At 40.3% G+C, this 15,757-nt stretch overlaps 1 protein-coding gene across 1 annotated transcript in view; it reads right to left on the reverse strand.

Annotated features, from left to right (window-relative positions):
- Nucleotides 1–15,757, reverse strand: part of prom2 (prominin 2) — an 89,399-nt gene that overhangs the window by 59,777 nt on the left and 13,865 nt on the right. Inside the window, exons 3-4 of the mRNA XM_072557224.1 lie at nucleotides 14,256–14,671; nucleotides 1,719–1,774 (exon numbers count right to left, since the gene is read on the reverse strand). Of these exons, the coding sequence (XP_072413325.1) occupies nucleotides 1,719–1,774; nucleotides 14,256–14,499 (300 nt within the window). The 5' untranslated portion in view covers nucleotides 14,500–14,671. The remainder of the gene's footprint in view (nucleotides 1–1,718; nucleotides 1,775–14,255; nucleotides 14,672–15,757) is intronic.

Genomic DNA, 15,757 nt, shown 5'->3' on the forward strand with positions numbered 1-15,757 from the left:
TGGGCGCAGGTTTTACAGTTCCTGCGGTGGCAGGGGAAAGTGCCAGAATGGGAGGGTGGGTCGTAGGGGGGTGTGGACTTGAGATGCCAAAAAAAAACATTTTGTCAAAGATTTTCACTTTGTTTTCCTGTAAATTGCCCAAGTATTGAATGGTTATACCTTATGAAAGAGGGTACTAATAGGTTGGTGAGAGGACACTGATTGTAGAAGAGTTGCCATAGTGAATGCACCCATTAATATTGCTGCTGCATTGTACCAGAGTAAAACAGAGGGCTTCACCTGTTGCTCAAGCAAAGCTTGGCTGTAAATTGTCAATCCTCATTAATTGGTGCATTCTCCATGGAAATGCCTTTGCCAATTAGGGTCTACTTGACAAAACTAACTGGGAATGTCATGAAGTGTAAATGTTGGCTTTTCCTCTAGAATTGATATTCTTCTGAATTGACCTGATGAGTGCAAGGAAAAAAGCATTGACAAAATTTCAACAATTCTCAATAATACTTTCACTTATTTAATACATTATCACTTCTCACATATGTAGATATCTAATTTGCTTTGTAGTCAAGCATGTATGTGTCATGCATGTAAAAATATTAACCAGTTGACACAGAGTGGGCCATCTCAGATAAAGTAGGATGGTAGGCCTGTGATCTTGTTTTTGGTGATGTTCAGAGGATGCTGCTGACCATAAGGTCTATTTTACAAATTCAGGCAGATGTTTCCTTACCTCCACCTAAATCTTAAGAAGTGGCAGATGAGGCCTCAGTTTCATATTTACAATGTTTGCAACATCAAAGTGCTCAGTCTGAGTCCACAACACTGCTCTAGGGCAAGTACGTTTAACTGAGTTCTCATGCACTGGAATGGAAGCCAATACATTTTAATGTAGGGTCACAATTCATACAGGAGGGAGAGGCTGTCAGGCTCAGACCTGCAGTCTAAAGTAACCAGGCCTTTTGACTTAGGAACTTTATCCATGCTCTGAGGAGTGCATTCTAGCATAATATATTCAGTCTTTCTTAGTGTGGGTATATGGAATCAGTGTCATACAGCATGGAAACAGATTCTTCAGTCCCACAGTCCATGCTGAACATAATCCCAAACTAAACTAGTACTGCCTGCCTGCTCCTGGCTCATATCCCACCAAACCTTTCCTATTTATGTACCTACCCAAATGTCTTTTAAACATTATAATTGTTCCCACACCCACCACTTCCTCTGGAAGTTCACTCCACATGCAAAGCATCCTCTGTGTAACAAAAAAGTCCCTCGTGTCTTTTTTAAATCTCTCTCCTCTCACCTTAAAAATATGCCTCCTAGTCTTGAAATCCCTCATCCTAGCAAAAAGACAACCACCATATACCCTTCATGATTTTATAAACTTTTATGAGGTAAACTCTCAACTTCCTACGCTCCAATGAAAAATGTACCAGCCTATCTTCATAACTCAAACCTCTTAAGAGTTGGTTACCCTGATTAATATGTCATGGGTGCAAACAGACAATTTCTTTATTGAGTGAGGAGGAGGTGGAATCACCTTTGGCCTCGAGGTGAAAGTGGTCAAGACAACTGATTGTGGTTGTCCGGTATTGGCTTTCCTTTGTACATAGGAATTGGTGGAATGTTAAAGCTGACATTTCTTGGAGATACTTTCCAATTTCAATACCTCATCCATTCAATCTAAAAACTGAAAAACACTGCTGTTTCACTGTTCTTACCTTTTCATAGTTGCTCTGTAGAGTTTCAGCATTTTGACTGAGTTCCTTGACTAAATCTGTGAAACAGACACAAAAGGTTCTGTTAGCGAGCATTAATGATCATTCATTTTGAACGCAAAAGAGAGACATTGATCCTATGTGATTAACCATGTGATTGGCTAAAACAATTTTTGTTTGTGTATCTATCAGTTTCTTGTGACTTTGTCAGTCTTGTAAAGGCTTCATCTCTATTTTTCCTTATTTTGGTTTATGGACCAAAATGAGGAAAGGATATTGCTTTAAAGCAAGGACTGTCCAAAGAGATGTTTAACCTTTGAAAACAAGCTACTGGACCACACTGTGAGTTATATTTATACTGTTCCTTTCTTCAAGCAGTATGTGTGACTGGGGTGGAGGAGAAAATGTTGGAGACTCAGTGGCACCATGGGTTTGTGTTTCAGGAAGTTTTGCCAGGAGACAGGCTGTTCATTGGTTTTTCAACCTGGATCAGTTATGTAGAACAAGAATGCTCAGGAGAACAACAACTGTCTGCCCAGGGGCCCATGTGTGAACAATGCAGAGACCGAGAGCCTTTTAGACTATAAAAATACAACTCTTTGCATGGAAGCAACAAAGAATTGGAAGATAGCGAGATAGTCTCTCTCTCCCCATTTGCCTTGAAGTTGCTGCCTCTAATCAGTGATTGTGAGAGTGAATAGTTAGTGTGCAAACTGCCCTGTGGCTGCAATAAAGAAAGGGCTCGGAAAGAAGAAAATTAGAGCAACTTCGAAACCCGCAATCACTATTATCTAGCACAAGGGAAGCAGATACAAGGGAACACCACCACCTGCAAGTTTCCCTCCAGGGCATATTCCATTCTGACTGAGAAATATACCACTGTTCCCTGGGCCAAGATCCTGGAATTTCCATCCTCTTATTACTGTGGGCACCCCTCCACCCCAAGGACTGTAGCAGCTTAAGAAAGCAACTCAACACCACCTTCACTCGAGCAATTCGGGATGGGAATTAAATATTGGCCAGGCCAGAGTCACCCATATATCATGAATGACTTTAAAAACATAGTGGCTTATGACTTATTGGTCTTTATTATAAAAGAATGTGAGTATAGGAATAAAGATGTCTTCCTGAGATTAAATAATACCTTGGTGAGATCATAGTTGAAATATTGCATGGATGTTTAATCTCCTTACCTGAGGAAAAATGTACTTGGCACAGAGGGAATGTGACAAATTTGCACCAAGCTAATTGCTTGGTAGAGGGACAGCCCTGTGATGACTGATTTAAGTGGGCTGGGATTAGATTCTCTCAGTTTTAGATGCACGAGGGTGGTTTCATTCAAACATAGAAAATTCTTACAGAGATCAATAGGATAGATGCAGGATGGTGCTTCCCAAGACTGAAGTTAAAAATTTTTAACTTTGTCCACCCCAGTCCAACACCAGCACCTCCAAGTCATCATGACTAAAGAGTGTAGATACAGGGGAGTCAGAATAAGGAGCAGATTTTTTAGGACTCAGAAGAGAATGAATCTCTTCATACAGTGGGTAGTGAATCATAGTAATGCTCTGCTCTGGAGAGACTGTAGTCACTGAGTATGTTTAAGACTGATAGCAATAGATTTCTACATAAAAATAAGCAGGGATATAGGATAGTGGAGGAAAATGGTGTTGAAGTTGGAGATCAGCCATGATCCTGTTGAGTAACAGAATGGATTTGAAGAGCTAAATGGCCTACTCATTCCTTTTTTAAAAGTTGTGTAAACCAACTTGCCAAAATATATTGTTTAGCCAATTATTGAGCAGTTGAATGGTCTTTTTACTTTAAAAAAATCCTTTCATGGGATGTTGATGTCACTGACAGGTTCAGCATTTGTTACCCATCCCTAATCACCCCTTTAAGTGACCTTCTTGGTCATTTCATGGGCAGCTAAGAGGCAACCACATTGCACTTGATCTGGAGTCACAGGTAAGCCAGAGCAAGTAGGGACAGCAAAGTTCCTTCCCTAAAAGACATTCATGAACCAGATTGGTTTTAATAACAATTAATGATGGTTACATGGTACATAGTGAGTTTTCAATCCCACATATTAATTAAATTTGAATTCCGCCAGTGGTGAGATTTGAATCTGTGCCAGCAAAGAATAAACCTCAGCCTGTTTCCTAGGCCAATGGTCTTACTCTTATGCCACTATCTCCCTGCCATCTATTACTTGTGTTCTTTGGAAAGGAAGTAGGTAGATGGGGGGGAAGGAGAGAAGTTTAACCATACTATTAGCAAAGTATGTTGAATTGAAACTGAGACATTACAGAGTATGAGAAAAAGAACTGGTGGGATCAGTGTACAGTATTTGTCGTTCCTAGGTGATTAGGCAATCAATCAGCAATTTTCAATACAGGGAACTGTAATTTAAATCCTTCCTAACAATGGCACTTATTCTACTTTTATACTAAACAATACAATATGTACTCCAGGTCATATCTCTTGTTCAATAGATTATTGTTGTTTGCTCTTGCAAGGCTTCTCGGGAAGAATGTGGATAAGCCATGAAGGAAATCAAAGGTATCAAATTTCACAAGACTCAAGTTGGTGTAAATAAGATGCAGCCCTGGTTACAAGAATTCTGTTCTGCAATCACAAAAGTTAATCTTATCCAAGACGTTATTTGATGATTGGAATGCTTATTGTACAGAGTGCTCTGCAGATAAATTTCAATGGATTTACACAGCCACACCTTGGACAAAATGCTGATGTGCCCAACTCTCTTGTTTACTTTCTTTCTGCCAAGTTAAATAAGAGGCTGGTGCTCTCACTATTCGAGACAGGTATGGAGTGAAGAATAAAGATAATTTTGTATAAATTCAACAACCATTTAAAAAGGGGAGTAATTCCAAGGCCTCCAACAACAGAAACATTTTCCTCTGAGCCAGTTATGTCTCCAAATACTACAGAGGTTTTCCCCTGAACTCCACACAGCTCCTTGCTGCCAACTTGATTGAATGAAGAGCAGCCACTACTGCCTCATCCCTGGAGTTCATTCATTCACACTCTCTCTCGACATTTGGACCTAAGTCTGACATAAGCTCCTTCGGTGTCAGTGAGTAGGTTTACTTTTGAATAAGTGCTGCTTGATAGCACTGTTGATGACCCCTTCCATTACTTTACTGATAATGGAGAGTAACATGCAAGATAGTAATTGGCTGGATTGGATTTGACATTTTAAAAAATAACTTCTAATTAACCTGGTTGGAGATATTATGACACACCCCTGCAGCAGGTGGGATTTGAACCTGGCTCTCCTTGCTCAGAGGTTGGGACTACAACTGTGGCACAAGACCCCACAAGCTCATTCAAGATTTGTACAACCAAGTGGGCATAAATGAGGGCTCAGCCAGCAATTGAACCCAGGATGTCTTACATGTTGTTTTGCAATTCACCCCAAAACAAGTATCAGACCCCTAGACCAATGAACTAGCCAATTCTTGACACCTTTTCCAGTATGCAGACAGGCAATGCTTGGGCAATTTTCCACATTCTGTAGCTGTTCTGGGATAGCTGTGACTGTGTTGAGAGAGACAGAAAATAATACTAATCTTCAGTACTTTCCAGGGTCTTAACGTTTATAGCATAATTCCTTGTTTTATTAGCATTCCTGAAGTGCGTTATCTCACACTTTACCAGGTTGAATTCCACTTGACACTGTTCTAACCACCAAATGAAAATATTTATATCCTCCTAGAAGCTCTTCTCGTTACTATTTACCACTGTACCAATTTTCATATCATCCACAAATCTCTTGATCATACCCCCCTGCACTTTAATTCAAAATCATTAATGTACACCACAAACAACAAGGGCCCAGAGTTGAATCCTGCAGAATCCCATTGGAAATAAAATTCCAGTCACAGGAACAGCCCCTCTTACCATCACTTTCTGCTTCCTGTCTCTCAGCCAATTTTGGATCCATTGTGTCATTTTGCCTTGGACCCCAAACTCTGTTACTTTCCTGACTAGTTTGCCATGTGGGATCTTATCAAAAACCTTGGTAAAGTCCATGTAGACCACATCAGATGCATTACCCTCATCAACACTCCTGGTTACCCCTCAAAACATTTGATCAAATTTGACAAACACGACCTTCATTTGAAAAAATCCATGTTGACTAGCCCCGATTGATCCATGTGTCTCCAAGTACACACACGTTCTGGTCTTCAGAATTATTTCTAATAACTTCCCCACCACTGAGCAAAGACACTTGGTTCATATATATAACTTATTTACTGTAGATGATTTCATAAATACGTCCTTTTTGAAACTTTCCATTTTGCAAGAATACAGAATTCATATTGATTAACACATAATCTCAGGTGCAGGTTCATAGGATTCCTACAGTGTGGAAACAGACCATTAGACCCAACAAGTCCACACTGACCCTCTTAAGAGTAACCCACCCAGACCTATTTTCCTCCCCTATTACGCTACATTTTTCCTGATTAGTGCACCTAACCTACAGATCCCTGAACACTATGGGGCAATTTAGCAAGGCCACTTCACCTAACCTCCACACCTTTTGGATAGTGGGAAGAAACCGGAGCACCTGGAGAAAAATCACACAAACATGGGGAGAACATGCAAACTCCACACAGACTGTCACCTGAGGCTGGAATTGAACCTAGGACCCTAGCACTGTGAAGTAGTAGTGCTAAACACTGAACCATCATGCCACCTCAATAGCTTTTCTTACTTTCCCCATACAAAGAGCATCTCTCCATTCACTGTCCCCTTCTAGCATATATGTGACTCTAATAATGTGCCACTTTTGTAGTGGTCATCTGGTATCACTATCCATATTCAGTCACAGCGTTGCACTAATCACACCCCCGCCTCTCCCCTTCTCCATTTGCTATGGGTAATCAGGCAGGTGTTAATTTACAACTTGGTTGGATTACTAAGTGTTTATGAAGCAACTCGTCTCTCTGTGTGATTTCTGTCATGAGCTCCATTTATGAAAGTAATTTTCCATTGCCATGTTTATTTCCTCAATGCTTATAATTCTTACACATATCTCTAATTTAATCATTAGCAAAATCTCGCTCACTTTCAACTAGGACTTTTATGGGTACTCCTGGTCTGGTTCCCATCCAATTTTCAATTATCTTGCTCACAATTACTCTTTGTTGTGAAACTTGAAAGGGTTCAGAAAAGATTTACAAAGCTGTTCCTTGGTTTGGAGGATTTGAGCAACAGGGAGAGATTGAATAGGCTAGGGCTATTCTCCCTAGAGCGTCAGAGGCTGAGGGGTGACCTTTAAAGAGGTTTATAAAATCATGAGGGGCATGGATAGGGTAAATAGACAAGGTCTTTTCACTGGGGTAGGGGAGTCCAGAACTAGAGGGTTTAGGGTGAGAGGGGAAAGATTTATAAGGGTCCCAAGGGGCAGCCTTATCACACAGAGGGTGGTATGTGTATGGAATGAGCTGCCAGAGGAAGTGGTGGAGGCTGGTACAATTACAGCATTTAAAGGCATCTGAATGGGTATCTGAACCGGAATGGGGATATGGGCCAGGTGCTGGCAAATGTGACTAGATTAGATTGGGATATCTGGTCAGCATGGACGAGTTGGACCAAAGGGTCTGTTTCCATGCTGTACATCTCTATGACTCCCAAGGCCCAGCCTAACTCAAATCTATTGGAAACAAAAGCAGAAATTGCTGAAAAAGCTCAGCAAGTCTAGCAGCATCTGTAGAGAAAAATCAGAGTTAACGTTTCGGGTCAAGTGACCCTTCCTCAAGGTTTCTGATTTACAGCATCCGCAGTTCTTTCGACCAACTCTATTGGATGTGGGTCTCAATTGTTTGGCTTATTGTGCCTAATGCTGCATTGCTCAGTCATGCTGAAGTTGATGTTCTTCTCACTGAATGTTCTCCTCTTTCTTCTGAGAAGGTGGTTGGTGCTGTCCTAGCTCTTCACAGTCCATTGTATCCTCACTTAACCTGCTTCAACTGTGCAGAACACAGCATAGGATTAGGAGGCATTTATACTCATGTAAATGTTGAATATTTTAGACTCTTTTTAAAGGTTAAATTTATGGGGTCGACTATTACATGGATAGTGATTTCGAGGGGTTAAAATTCAGGCTACAGCCCAAAATATCATATCATTAACAGAAACCCAATTGATCTCTAAACAAATAAAGAAAAAAAATGAATTACAGTAATTACCAGATAAAGACAATAGAAACAAAAATTAATGAGTAACCTTTTTCTATTTATACATGCAAAAAGTGAAGTAGAAATATAATGTAGCTTTTAAAGTACAATTACATGGCACATCTTAAAATACAAAAGTTCATTAAAACCCTGCAAAATTACACTGTTCAACATCTTCACCACAGAATAAAGCTTCTTAATCAGCAGGATGAATGATTCATCGTATGGATCCTCTTCATCTACGCTGTCTGTAGTTAGAGGGAGCACGTCATCCACTTTCTCTTCTTCATCTATGTCATCCCATAGATATTCATCCTCTGTAACGTCCAATGTATTCATCCATCTGGTCGTAAATTCCAAACTTCCTTTTTCCATTTTCTACATCCGCCTTCATCCATCCAGCCGTGTGGATGCATATGGATGACAACTCCTTTTGGAAATTTCTCCTTTGACAAAGTTTTTCTCTTTAAAAACAGCCACCAGTTTTAACATGTGCCATCAGCAATACAAGAAAGAACTAAAGTAAACTTCCACCACCAGATTCTAGCCACCAAACGCCTGGAGGAAGAACGCCTCATCATCTGCCTTGGGATCCTCCAACCACACGGGATTAATGTTGATTTCACCAGTTTCCTCATCTCCATTCCTCCAACCTTATCCCAGATCCAACCATCCAATTCAGCACTACCCTCTTGAACTGTCCTACCTGTCCATTTTCCTTCCCACCTATCCACTCCACCCTATCACCATCACCCCACCCCACCTCCATCTACCTATCACATTCTCAGCCCCCTTGGGCCTCCCCCACATTCCTGATGAAGAGCTTATGCTCAACGTTGACTCTCCTGCTCCTTGGATGCTGCCTGACCAGCTGTACTTTTCCAGCAACACACTTTTTGACTCTGATCTGCAGCACCTGCAGTCCTCACTTTTTCTCCCTACTCTTCCCACAGCCAATGGTTTTCACCAATACTGTTTTTTCTCCTTTTTGATTCATGGTTTGATTCTCCAGCATGTCAAGAGTAATAGGCATTTCATCCATGTTTTCAATGCATGATAACTTATAGCCTTCCTTCTGCTAATTTCTATTTACAAACCAGTGAAACTGTAATATCTTAACTGTAAATCAGGAGGCAGCTTTTGTGCAATCTGCCCGGAGTCTTGTGCACCTTGAGCAATGTCCAGCACTTGCCTTAAAATCCGAAATTTTCATCCTTCTCGGATTTGTTTTGTGCATGGATGTGGATGGCTTCACAACTAACACATTTTCCATTTTGGCAATTTTTCAAGTGCCCACTCAGCAACTGTTTTCTCCAGTTGTGGCCACTTGCTAGGTTTACCTCTGTTGGCACATTTTCATATTGGCACTGTCTGAAGTTGGCTCAATATCTTTCCCCAGTCTCTCTCAAGTTCCTTCGAAACACAAAATCGTCTTGCTGCTACACAGGTATTGTCTTCTCTGTAACTTCAATAACTTTCAAATTAAACACTGCTTTTTATTTTGCTTTTTCTGAAGGGCATTTTTGCACAAGATGATGAAAAAACTTCAAAGTCACTACTAGATATATGATTGTATTCTGCGAGTGCTACAGGGGAACTGAGCTCAGCTGAATTGCACACAAAGGGAGACTTTTGCCTGAGTCTGACTTGATCCATCTTAAACCTTTTGTGCCAAATTGATGTGAACTGTACATTAAAACACACTAAAGCATGAAAAAATTCATTTCCTCATCTTCACATTTATGAACAGGAGAAATACTTTGACTCAAAAATGTTGATCTGTTAGGGTCGACATTTACTCGAGATACATGGAAAATTCCAGATTATTTGGTCAAAAATAGGAAGTCAACTTTTATACAAGATCAACTTTTACTCAAGTAGTTTGGACAGAACTGCAAGGTTCCCCCAAGACCGATCCAAGCATTAGAACTTCATCCTCATGATGTTAATCAACTGCTCCACTATGTCCCTGGTTGAAGAACATGCTGCATTGTATCTAGGTTTTTCCCCAGTCAGGCAGTTGCTCAATAGGATGATCAGCCATGGTTGCATAATGTTATTCTTCTTTCCCAGTAAATATTTCAATGCATCTAGATCTTGAAACAAATCAAAGAACATGAGAGTTCTCAAGGATATAGATGCATGGCAGTATTCAGCATACCTGGTGCAAGCTTCTAAGATGTGGTACCAGTGACTTGTACCTCAATGGAATGGAAGCCTTTTCTGTCATTGAAGTCTACAGCATTATGAAGTTGCATTCTTAACCCAAAATGTGTACAGTCATTAGCACCATGTAACTGGGGGAAGCCTGATATGTTGGGGAAGCCTGCTGACTGGGTTGCAGCACTGCCCTCATTGAGACTCTGTTTCTCTCTCCACAGATGCTGCCAAACCTGCAGAGTTTCTCCATCACTTTCTGTTTTTATTTCAGATTGTCAGCATCTACAGTGTTTTATAGAACATAGAACATAGAAAAATACAGCGCAGTACAGGCCCTCTGTTGCACCGACCAAAGCCTACCTAACCTACACAGCCCAATAACCTCCATATGCTTATCCAATGCCCGCTTGAATGACCATAAAGAGGGAGAGTCCACCACTGATACTGGCAGGGCATTCCATGAACTCACAACCTGCTGAGTAAAGAATCTACCCCTAACATCTGTCCTATACCAACCTCCCCTTAATTTAAAGCTGTGTCCCCTAGTAACAGCTGACTCTATACGCGGAAAAAGGTTCTCACTGTCAACCCTATCTAAACCCCTAATCATCTTGTACACCTCTATCAAATCTCCCCTAAACCTTCTTTTCTCCAATGAGAACAGCCCCAAGTGCCTCAGCCTTTCCTCATACGATCTTCCTACCATGCCAGGCAACATCCTGGTAAACCTCCTTTGCACCCGTTCCAGTGCCTCCACATCCTTCCTATAGTATGGCGTATATGTTTTTGTTTTTAAAACATGTTTGCAAATATGAATTTGTACTTGCTATAAACATGTCACCCATGTGCCCTCAGAAATATTTCTTTTTTTTTTGTGCACCGTGAAGCTGTGTAACCCTAATGCCTTAGGACGGCTACTGGCTGGAGTTACTTGACCTGGTGCATAACTGGACTTTAAATATGGCGCTGGTCCCAGAGGTCGGAGCAGTGGCAAGCAACTTAGTCATTGTGCACACGGTTGTGTAAGTGGGGACCCATACATAAGAACTAGGAGCAGGAGATCTGGCCCTTCAAGCATGCTCCGCCATTCAATAAAATCACAGCTGATCTTCTCGTGGACTCAGTTCCACTTACCCTCCACTTACTTTAACCCTTAATTCCTTTACTTTTCAAACATTTATCCACCATTACCTTAAAAACATTCAACAAGGAAACCTCAACTGGTTCACTGGGCAGGGAATTCCACAGATTCACAAGCTTCTGTTTGAAGACGTTCCTCCTCAACTCGGTCCTAAATCTGCTCCCCCATATTTTGAGGCTCTGCCCCTTAGTTCTACTTTCACCTGCCAGTGGGAACAGCCCCCCCCTTTCTATCTTATCTATTCCTTTCATATTTTTATATGTTTCCATAAGAATCCCCCCTCATTCTTCTCATGGAGCATACATAATGAGGTGAGTGTGGAGAATTTTATGAAATAATTTACCAAAACTCAAGGAAGGAAGCACTCTGTGAAATTCACCAAAATTGACACTTAGCTGATATTTGTTTTCTTTCTCTTTAAAATAGAAACTTTGCTGGATTTGGAAAATGGATGCCACTGATTACATGAGGCCAGTTGAATATAATTTCTGGGAAGTCCTGACCTGCAATTAGCAGAGGACAAAATAATATGACACAGCTTGTATTGTATGGACGTTCTTGTGTTGATTTGGCCAGGAACTCAAAGACAAACCACCAACTTCACACACAGTTTTACACAAAGGCTATCAACATCCATTATTGCCTGAAGTGCTGGAAATGTCTTCAGCATTATCTGCTTTTTAAAAAAAATGGTGTCACTTCAGTGGACACGAAAAGCCACCCTGTTTGCTGAGCATCTTCACCTGAAACCGCAGGTTTGTTTGAAGCACTTTGGATCAGTATATTAGTAATACCCAAAAGTAAGCAGCACCAGGCTTATAGCTAACAGCCTTCCTCTGAACTCAAAATCTCACAAATTTGACTTCTGGAAAGAAACCCGAAATGAAACAATCTGTGGCTATGTCTATGACACATTTATAACATGAATTCAGATGGAGTTCCAATGAACAAAACTTCTATGCTCGGCCTACTAAAGGAATTTCAACTGGACACTGACTTTTTGATCTCTAATTCACACAAACTAGTCCTGATATATTTAATTTTAAGTAATTTGTATTTTGAAACTTCTCTCCTTTCCTTTCTCTTTAGTTTCTTTCTTGGATGCATGTATACATAGCTGTGATGAAGCCCCCTTGTTAGTTTTAATGCAATAGGTAAATCCATGTTGGTTTATTTGCTGTGGTTTACCATTAAATGTGCCACTGTCTATTATTAAAATGAGAAAAGAAAGTAAGAGTAGGCATTAAAATCCCCTTTTATGGACAGGAGGGGGACATTGAAAACTGTCCAATCCACCTCTCCGACCTGTCGATGACGCAGAGCCAAGACCAAGCCTTTTTTCTCTTTTGATAAAATTATAAATCACGTCTTTATGTCTACTTCCTTTTTGTATTAGTCATAAGGTGCAGCTTCATGGAACATTGCTGACAATTCAAAAAGTGTTACACTTTGTGCTATTCTTCTCAAAGGTAATTCAAAATGCAACCTTCTGTCTGAAAGAAATTCTTAATTTCCAATCTTAATCTTGAACAACCGATGTTAATTCAAATTTAAATCTGTTGATGAATTGGACCTTAAGACAAGTTTTCCTCATAATGAAATTTATTAACTGGACAGCTACACCGCTCTAATCCTCAGTCTCACCTATTCCCTCCCTCTAATTTTTTTTCATCAACATGTTTGGACCTGTTTTTTTTTAATTAATTCACGAAATGAAGGTATAACTGCCTAGGCCAGCATTTATTGCCCATCCCTAATTTAAGAGTCATATATTGGCCACTCCAGGTAAGGATGGCGGTTTCCTTCCCCAAAGAACATTAGTGAACCAGATGGGTTTTTACGACAATATTATGATGCACTTCTTTGTCTATCAAATCCTGAGGTGGGACTTGAATCTGACCCAGAGATACAAACACTACCTGTGTCCCACAAGGCCCTCCTTTTAAATTTCACCAGTTGCCACGGTGGGCCATGGGGGTGTACCAACCCCTAGTGAGTATATTGTACTTAGATTTCTAGAAGGCATTTGACAGAGTTCCACATTAAAGATTACTACACAAAATATGATGAATAGTGTGCCACAGAGACCAATGTTGGGGCCTCAACTATTTATAACTTATAGCAATGACTTGGATGATGGGACGAAATGTTTGCATCCTAAACTTGCTGATGACACTGAGATAGGTACAAAAATAAGTTGTGAAGGGGACATTAAGGAGTCTTCAAAAAGGATATAGATGGGTTAAATGAGTAAACTGGTTATGTGACAATGTGACAAATGCTGTATTATTTAAACAGCGAGTGATTGCAGAACTCTGAACTATAGAGGGATCTGGGTGTCCTGGGGCATGAATCACAAAACGTTAGTATGCAGTACAGCAAGTGATTAAAAAAGGCAAATGGCATTTTGATGCTTGTTGCAGGGTTAATGGAAAATAAAAGTAGTCAAGTTTTATTAAAGCCATAAAGGGCCCTTGGTGAGACCACATATGGAGTGAAAAAAGCTATAAATGTGTTAGAAGCATTTGAGAAAATGTTCACACAGCTCCTCCTGGAATGAAAGGCTTACATCATGAAGAAATTGTGAATAGGTTGGGTCTACATCCATTCACAGCATGCAATGTGATCTAATTGAAATATATAAAATCCTAAGGTAATTGACAGGATGGGTGCTGAAAGGATATTTAATTTTGTGGAAGAGACTAGAACTAGGGAACACCATTTAACAATTAGGGTTTTTCCACTGTAGACAGTGATGAGGAGAAATACTTTCCTTCAGAAATTTGAGATTTGGAACTATCTTCTCCAGACAGCATGGAGATGAGATCATTGAAGACATTTAAAGTAGTGGTAGATCAGTTCTTGATAAGAAATCAGTGGTTTATGCAGTTCGGCTGGAATGTGAAGTTAAGGTCACAATCAGATCAACCATGAATCTTATTGAATGGAAGAGCAGGATCAAGTGGCTAAATAGCCTAAATCATATGTTTGTACGTAGTACTCCTATTAGTAAAAATAGAGGCTTCTCACCTGATGGAAAGGGATTTGGTTGAACCATATCAAGGAAGTTGTGCACCATGCGGTATAGAACCATTATCGTCCCAGAAACTGGGTAGATGTTACTGCTGTACTGAATTTCAGAGACATTTTTAAAATTGTTCTGCTTCCCGGAACAGCTTTGTATGGCCAAAGACAATTGAAGGTAGGAAGGTAGGAAATTTACAAACATAAATAATGCCAGCCTGGAGTTAGTGATACGCCAATGGAAAGCCATCGCAGACACAGAAAAATATTTGGCAGCGATCCAGTTCGATTCCTCTTTTCCTCTTTACAATGGAGTTCAAGTGACTAAAGAACTCTTGCTTTTAGACATGGAAATATTTCTTGGCAATGTCTGCAGCCTTGGTTCTTAGGTCAGATCCACACTTTATTGATATGTCGTTGTGCTAAGAACAAAAAGTTGAAATGTGTTATTAACTTTGCATTTTGCTTTCTGTTTCTTTACTTAGATATGATGCTTCATTATCTAAAGACTCTAACTTCATAATTTGCCATTTATGAAGTATCATTATGCATAAATCATGAATCTCATACCTAGAGGACTTCGGATACCATATTACATATAAGTACAATATAGTAGAGCACAGGAACAGGCCCTTCAGCCCACCAAGCTTGCACCGATTCCTAGTCCTTAGTTAGACCCGTTGCTTATTGCCCATGCATGCTTTCTATCCCTCTGTTCACCTTCCCATTCAAATGTCAATATTATAATAAAGTCGTTCTGCTCTAACTCGCATTTCATTAATGTAAATTCACTGTAATGCAATTGACAGATTGGGGACACTGTTTCTAAAGCACGAAATTTTAAAACGTGTGTTGGCTATAACACGATAACATTGCCAACACCTGAAGCACTGTTTCTAAAGCACGATTTTTATATAATGTGGGATTGCAGAAGAACACAGTGTCTTGCAGAAGAAATACCTGTGTATGAATAAGGTATTTAAGCTATATTAAGGAAAGGTATAGCCTCCTTCTGCACTGTAACAATTCTAATTCAGTGGAAGCTGTTTGCTGCTACAAGCTACAGTGGTGTAATGCTTCTGTTACTAGACTTGCAGTTCATGAGACTTTGATAGAGAACATGTCCAGGCAGCATGGTGGCTCAGTGGTCAGCCTCACAGGGCCAGGGACCCAGATTCGATCCCAGCCTTGTGCGACTGTCTGTGTGGCATTTGCATATTCTCCCAGTGTCTGCATGGGTTTCCTCCGGTTTTCTCCCACAATCCAAAGATGTGCAGGTTAGGTGAATTGGCCATGCTAAATTGCCCATAGTATTTGTGGATGTGCAGGCTAGATGCATTAGTCAGGGATAAATATAGAATAGGGAGGTGGGTCACTCCTCGGAGGGTCGGTGTGGACTTGTTGGGCCTAAGGGCCTATTTCCACACTGTAGGGATTCTATGAAATCTTATCAAGGTAGTTTGTGAAAAGGTGAATTCAGTTTGAATAGATTCTTTCGACAAGGAAAA

Source organism: Chiloscyllium punctatum, chromosome 38 (assembly GCF_047496795.1).
Source record: "Chiloscyllium punctatum isolate Juve2018m chromosome 38, sChiPun1.3, whole genome shotgun sequence".
NCBI classification, from domain to species: domain Eukaryota; kingdom Metazoa; phylum Chordata; class Chondrichthyes; order Orectolobiformes; family Hemiscylliidae; genus Chiloscyllium; species Chiloscyllium punctatum.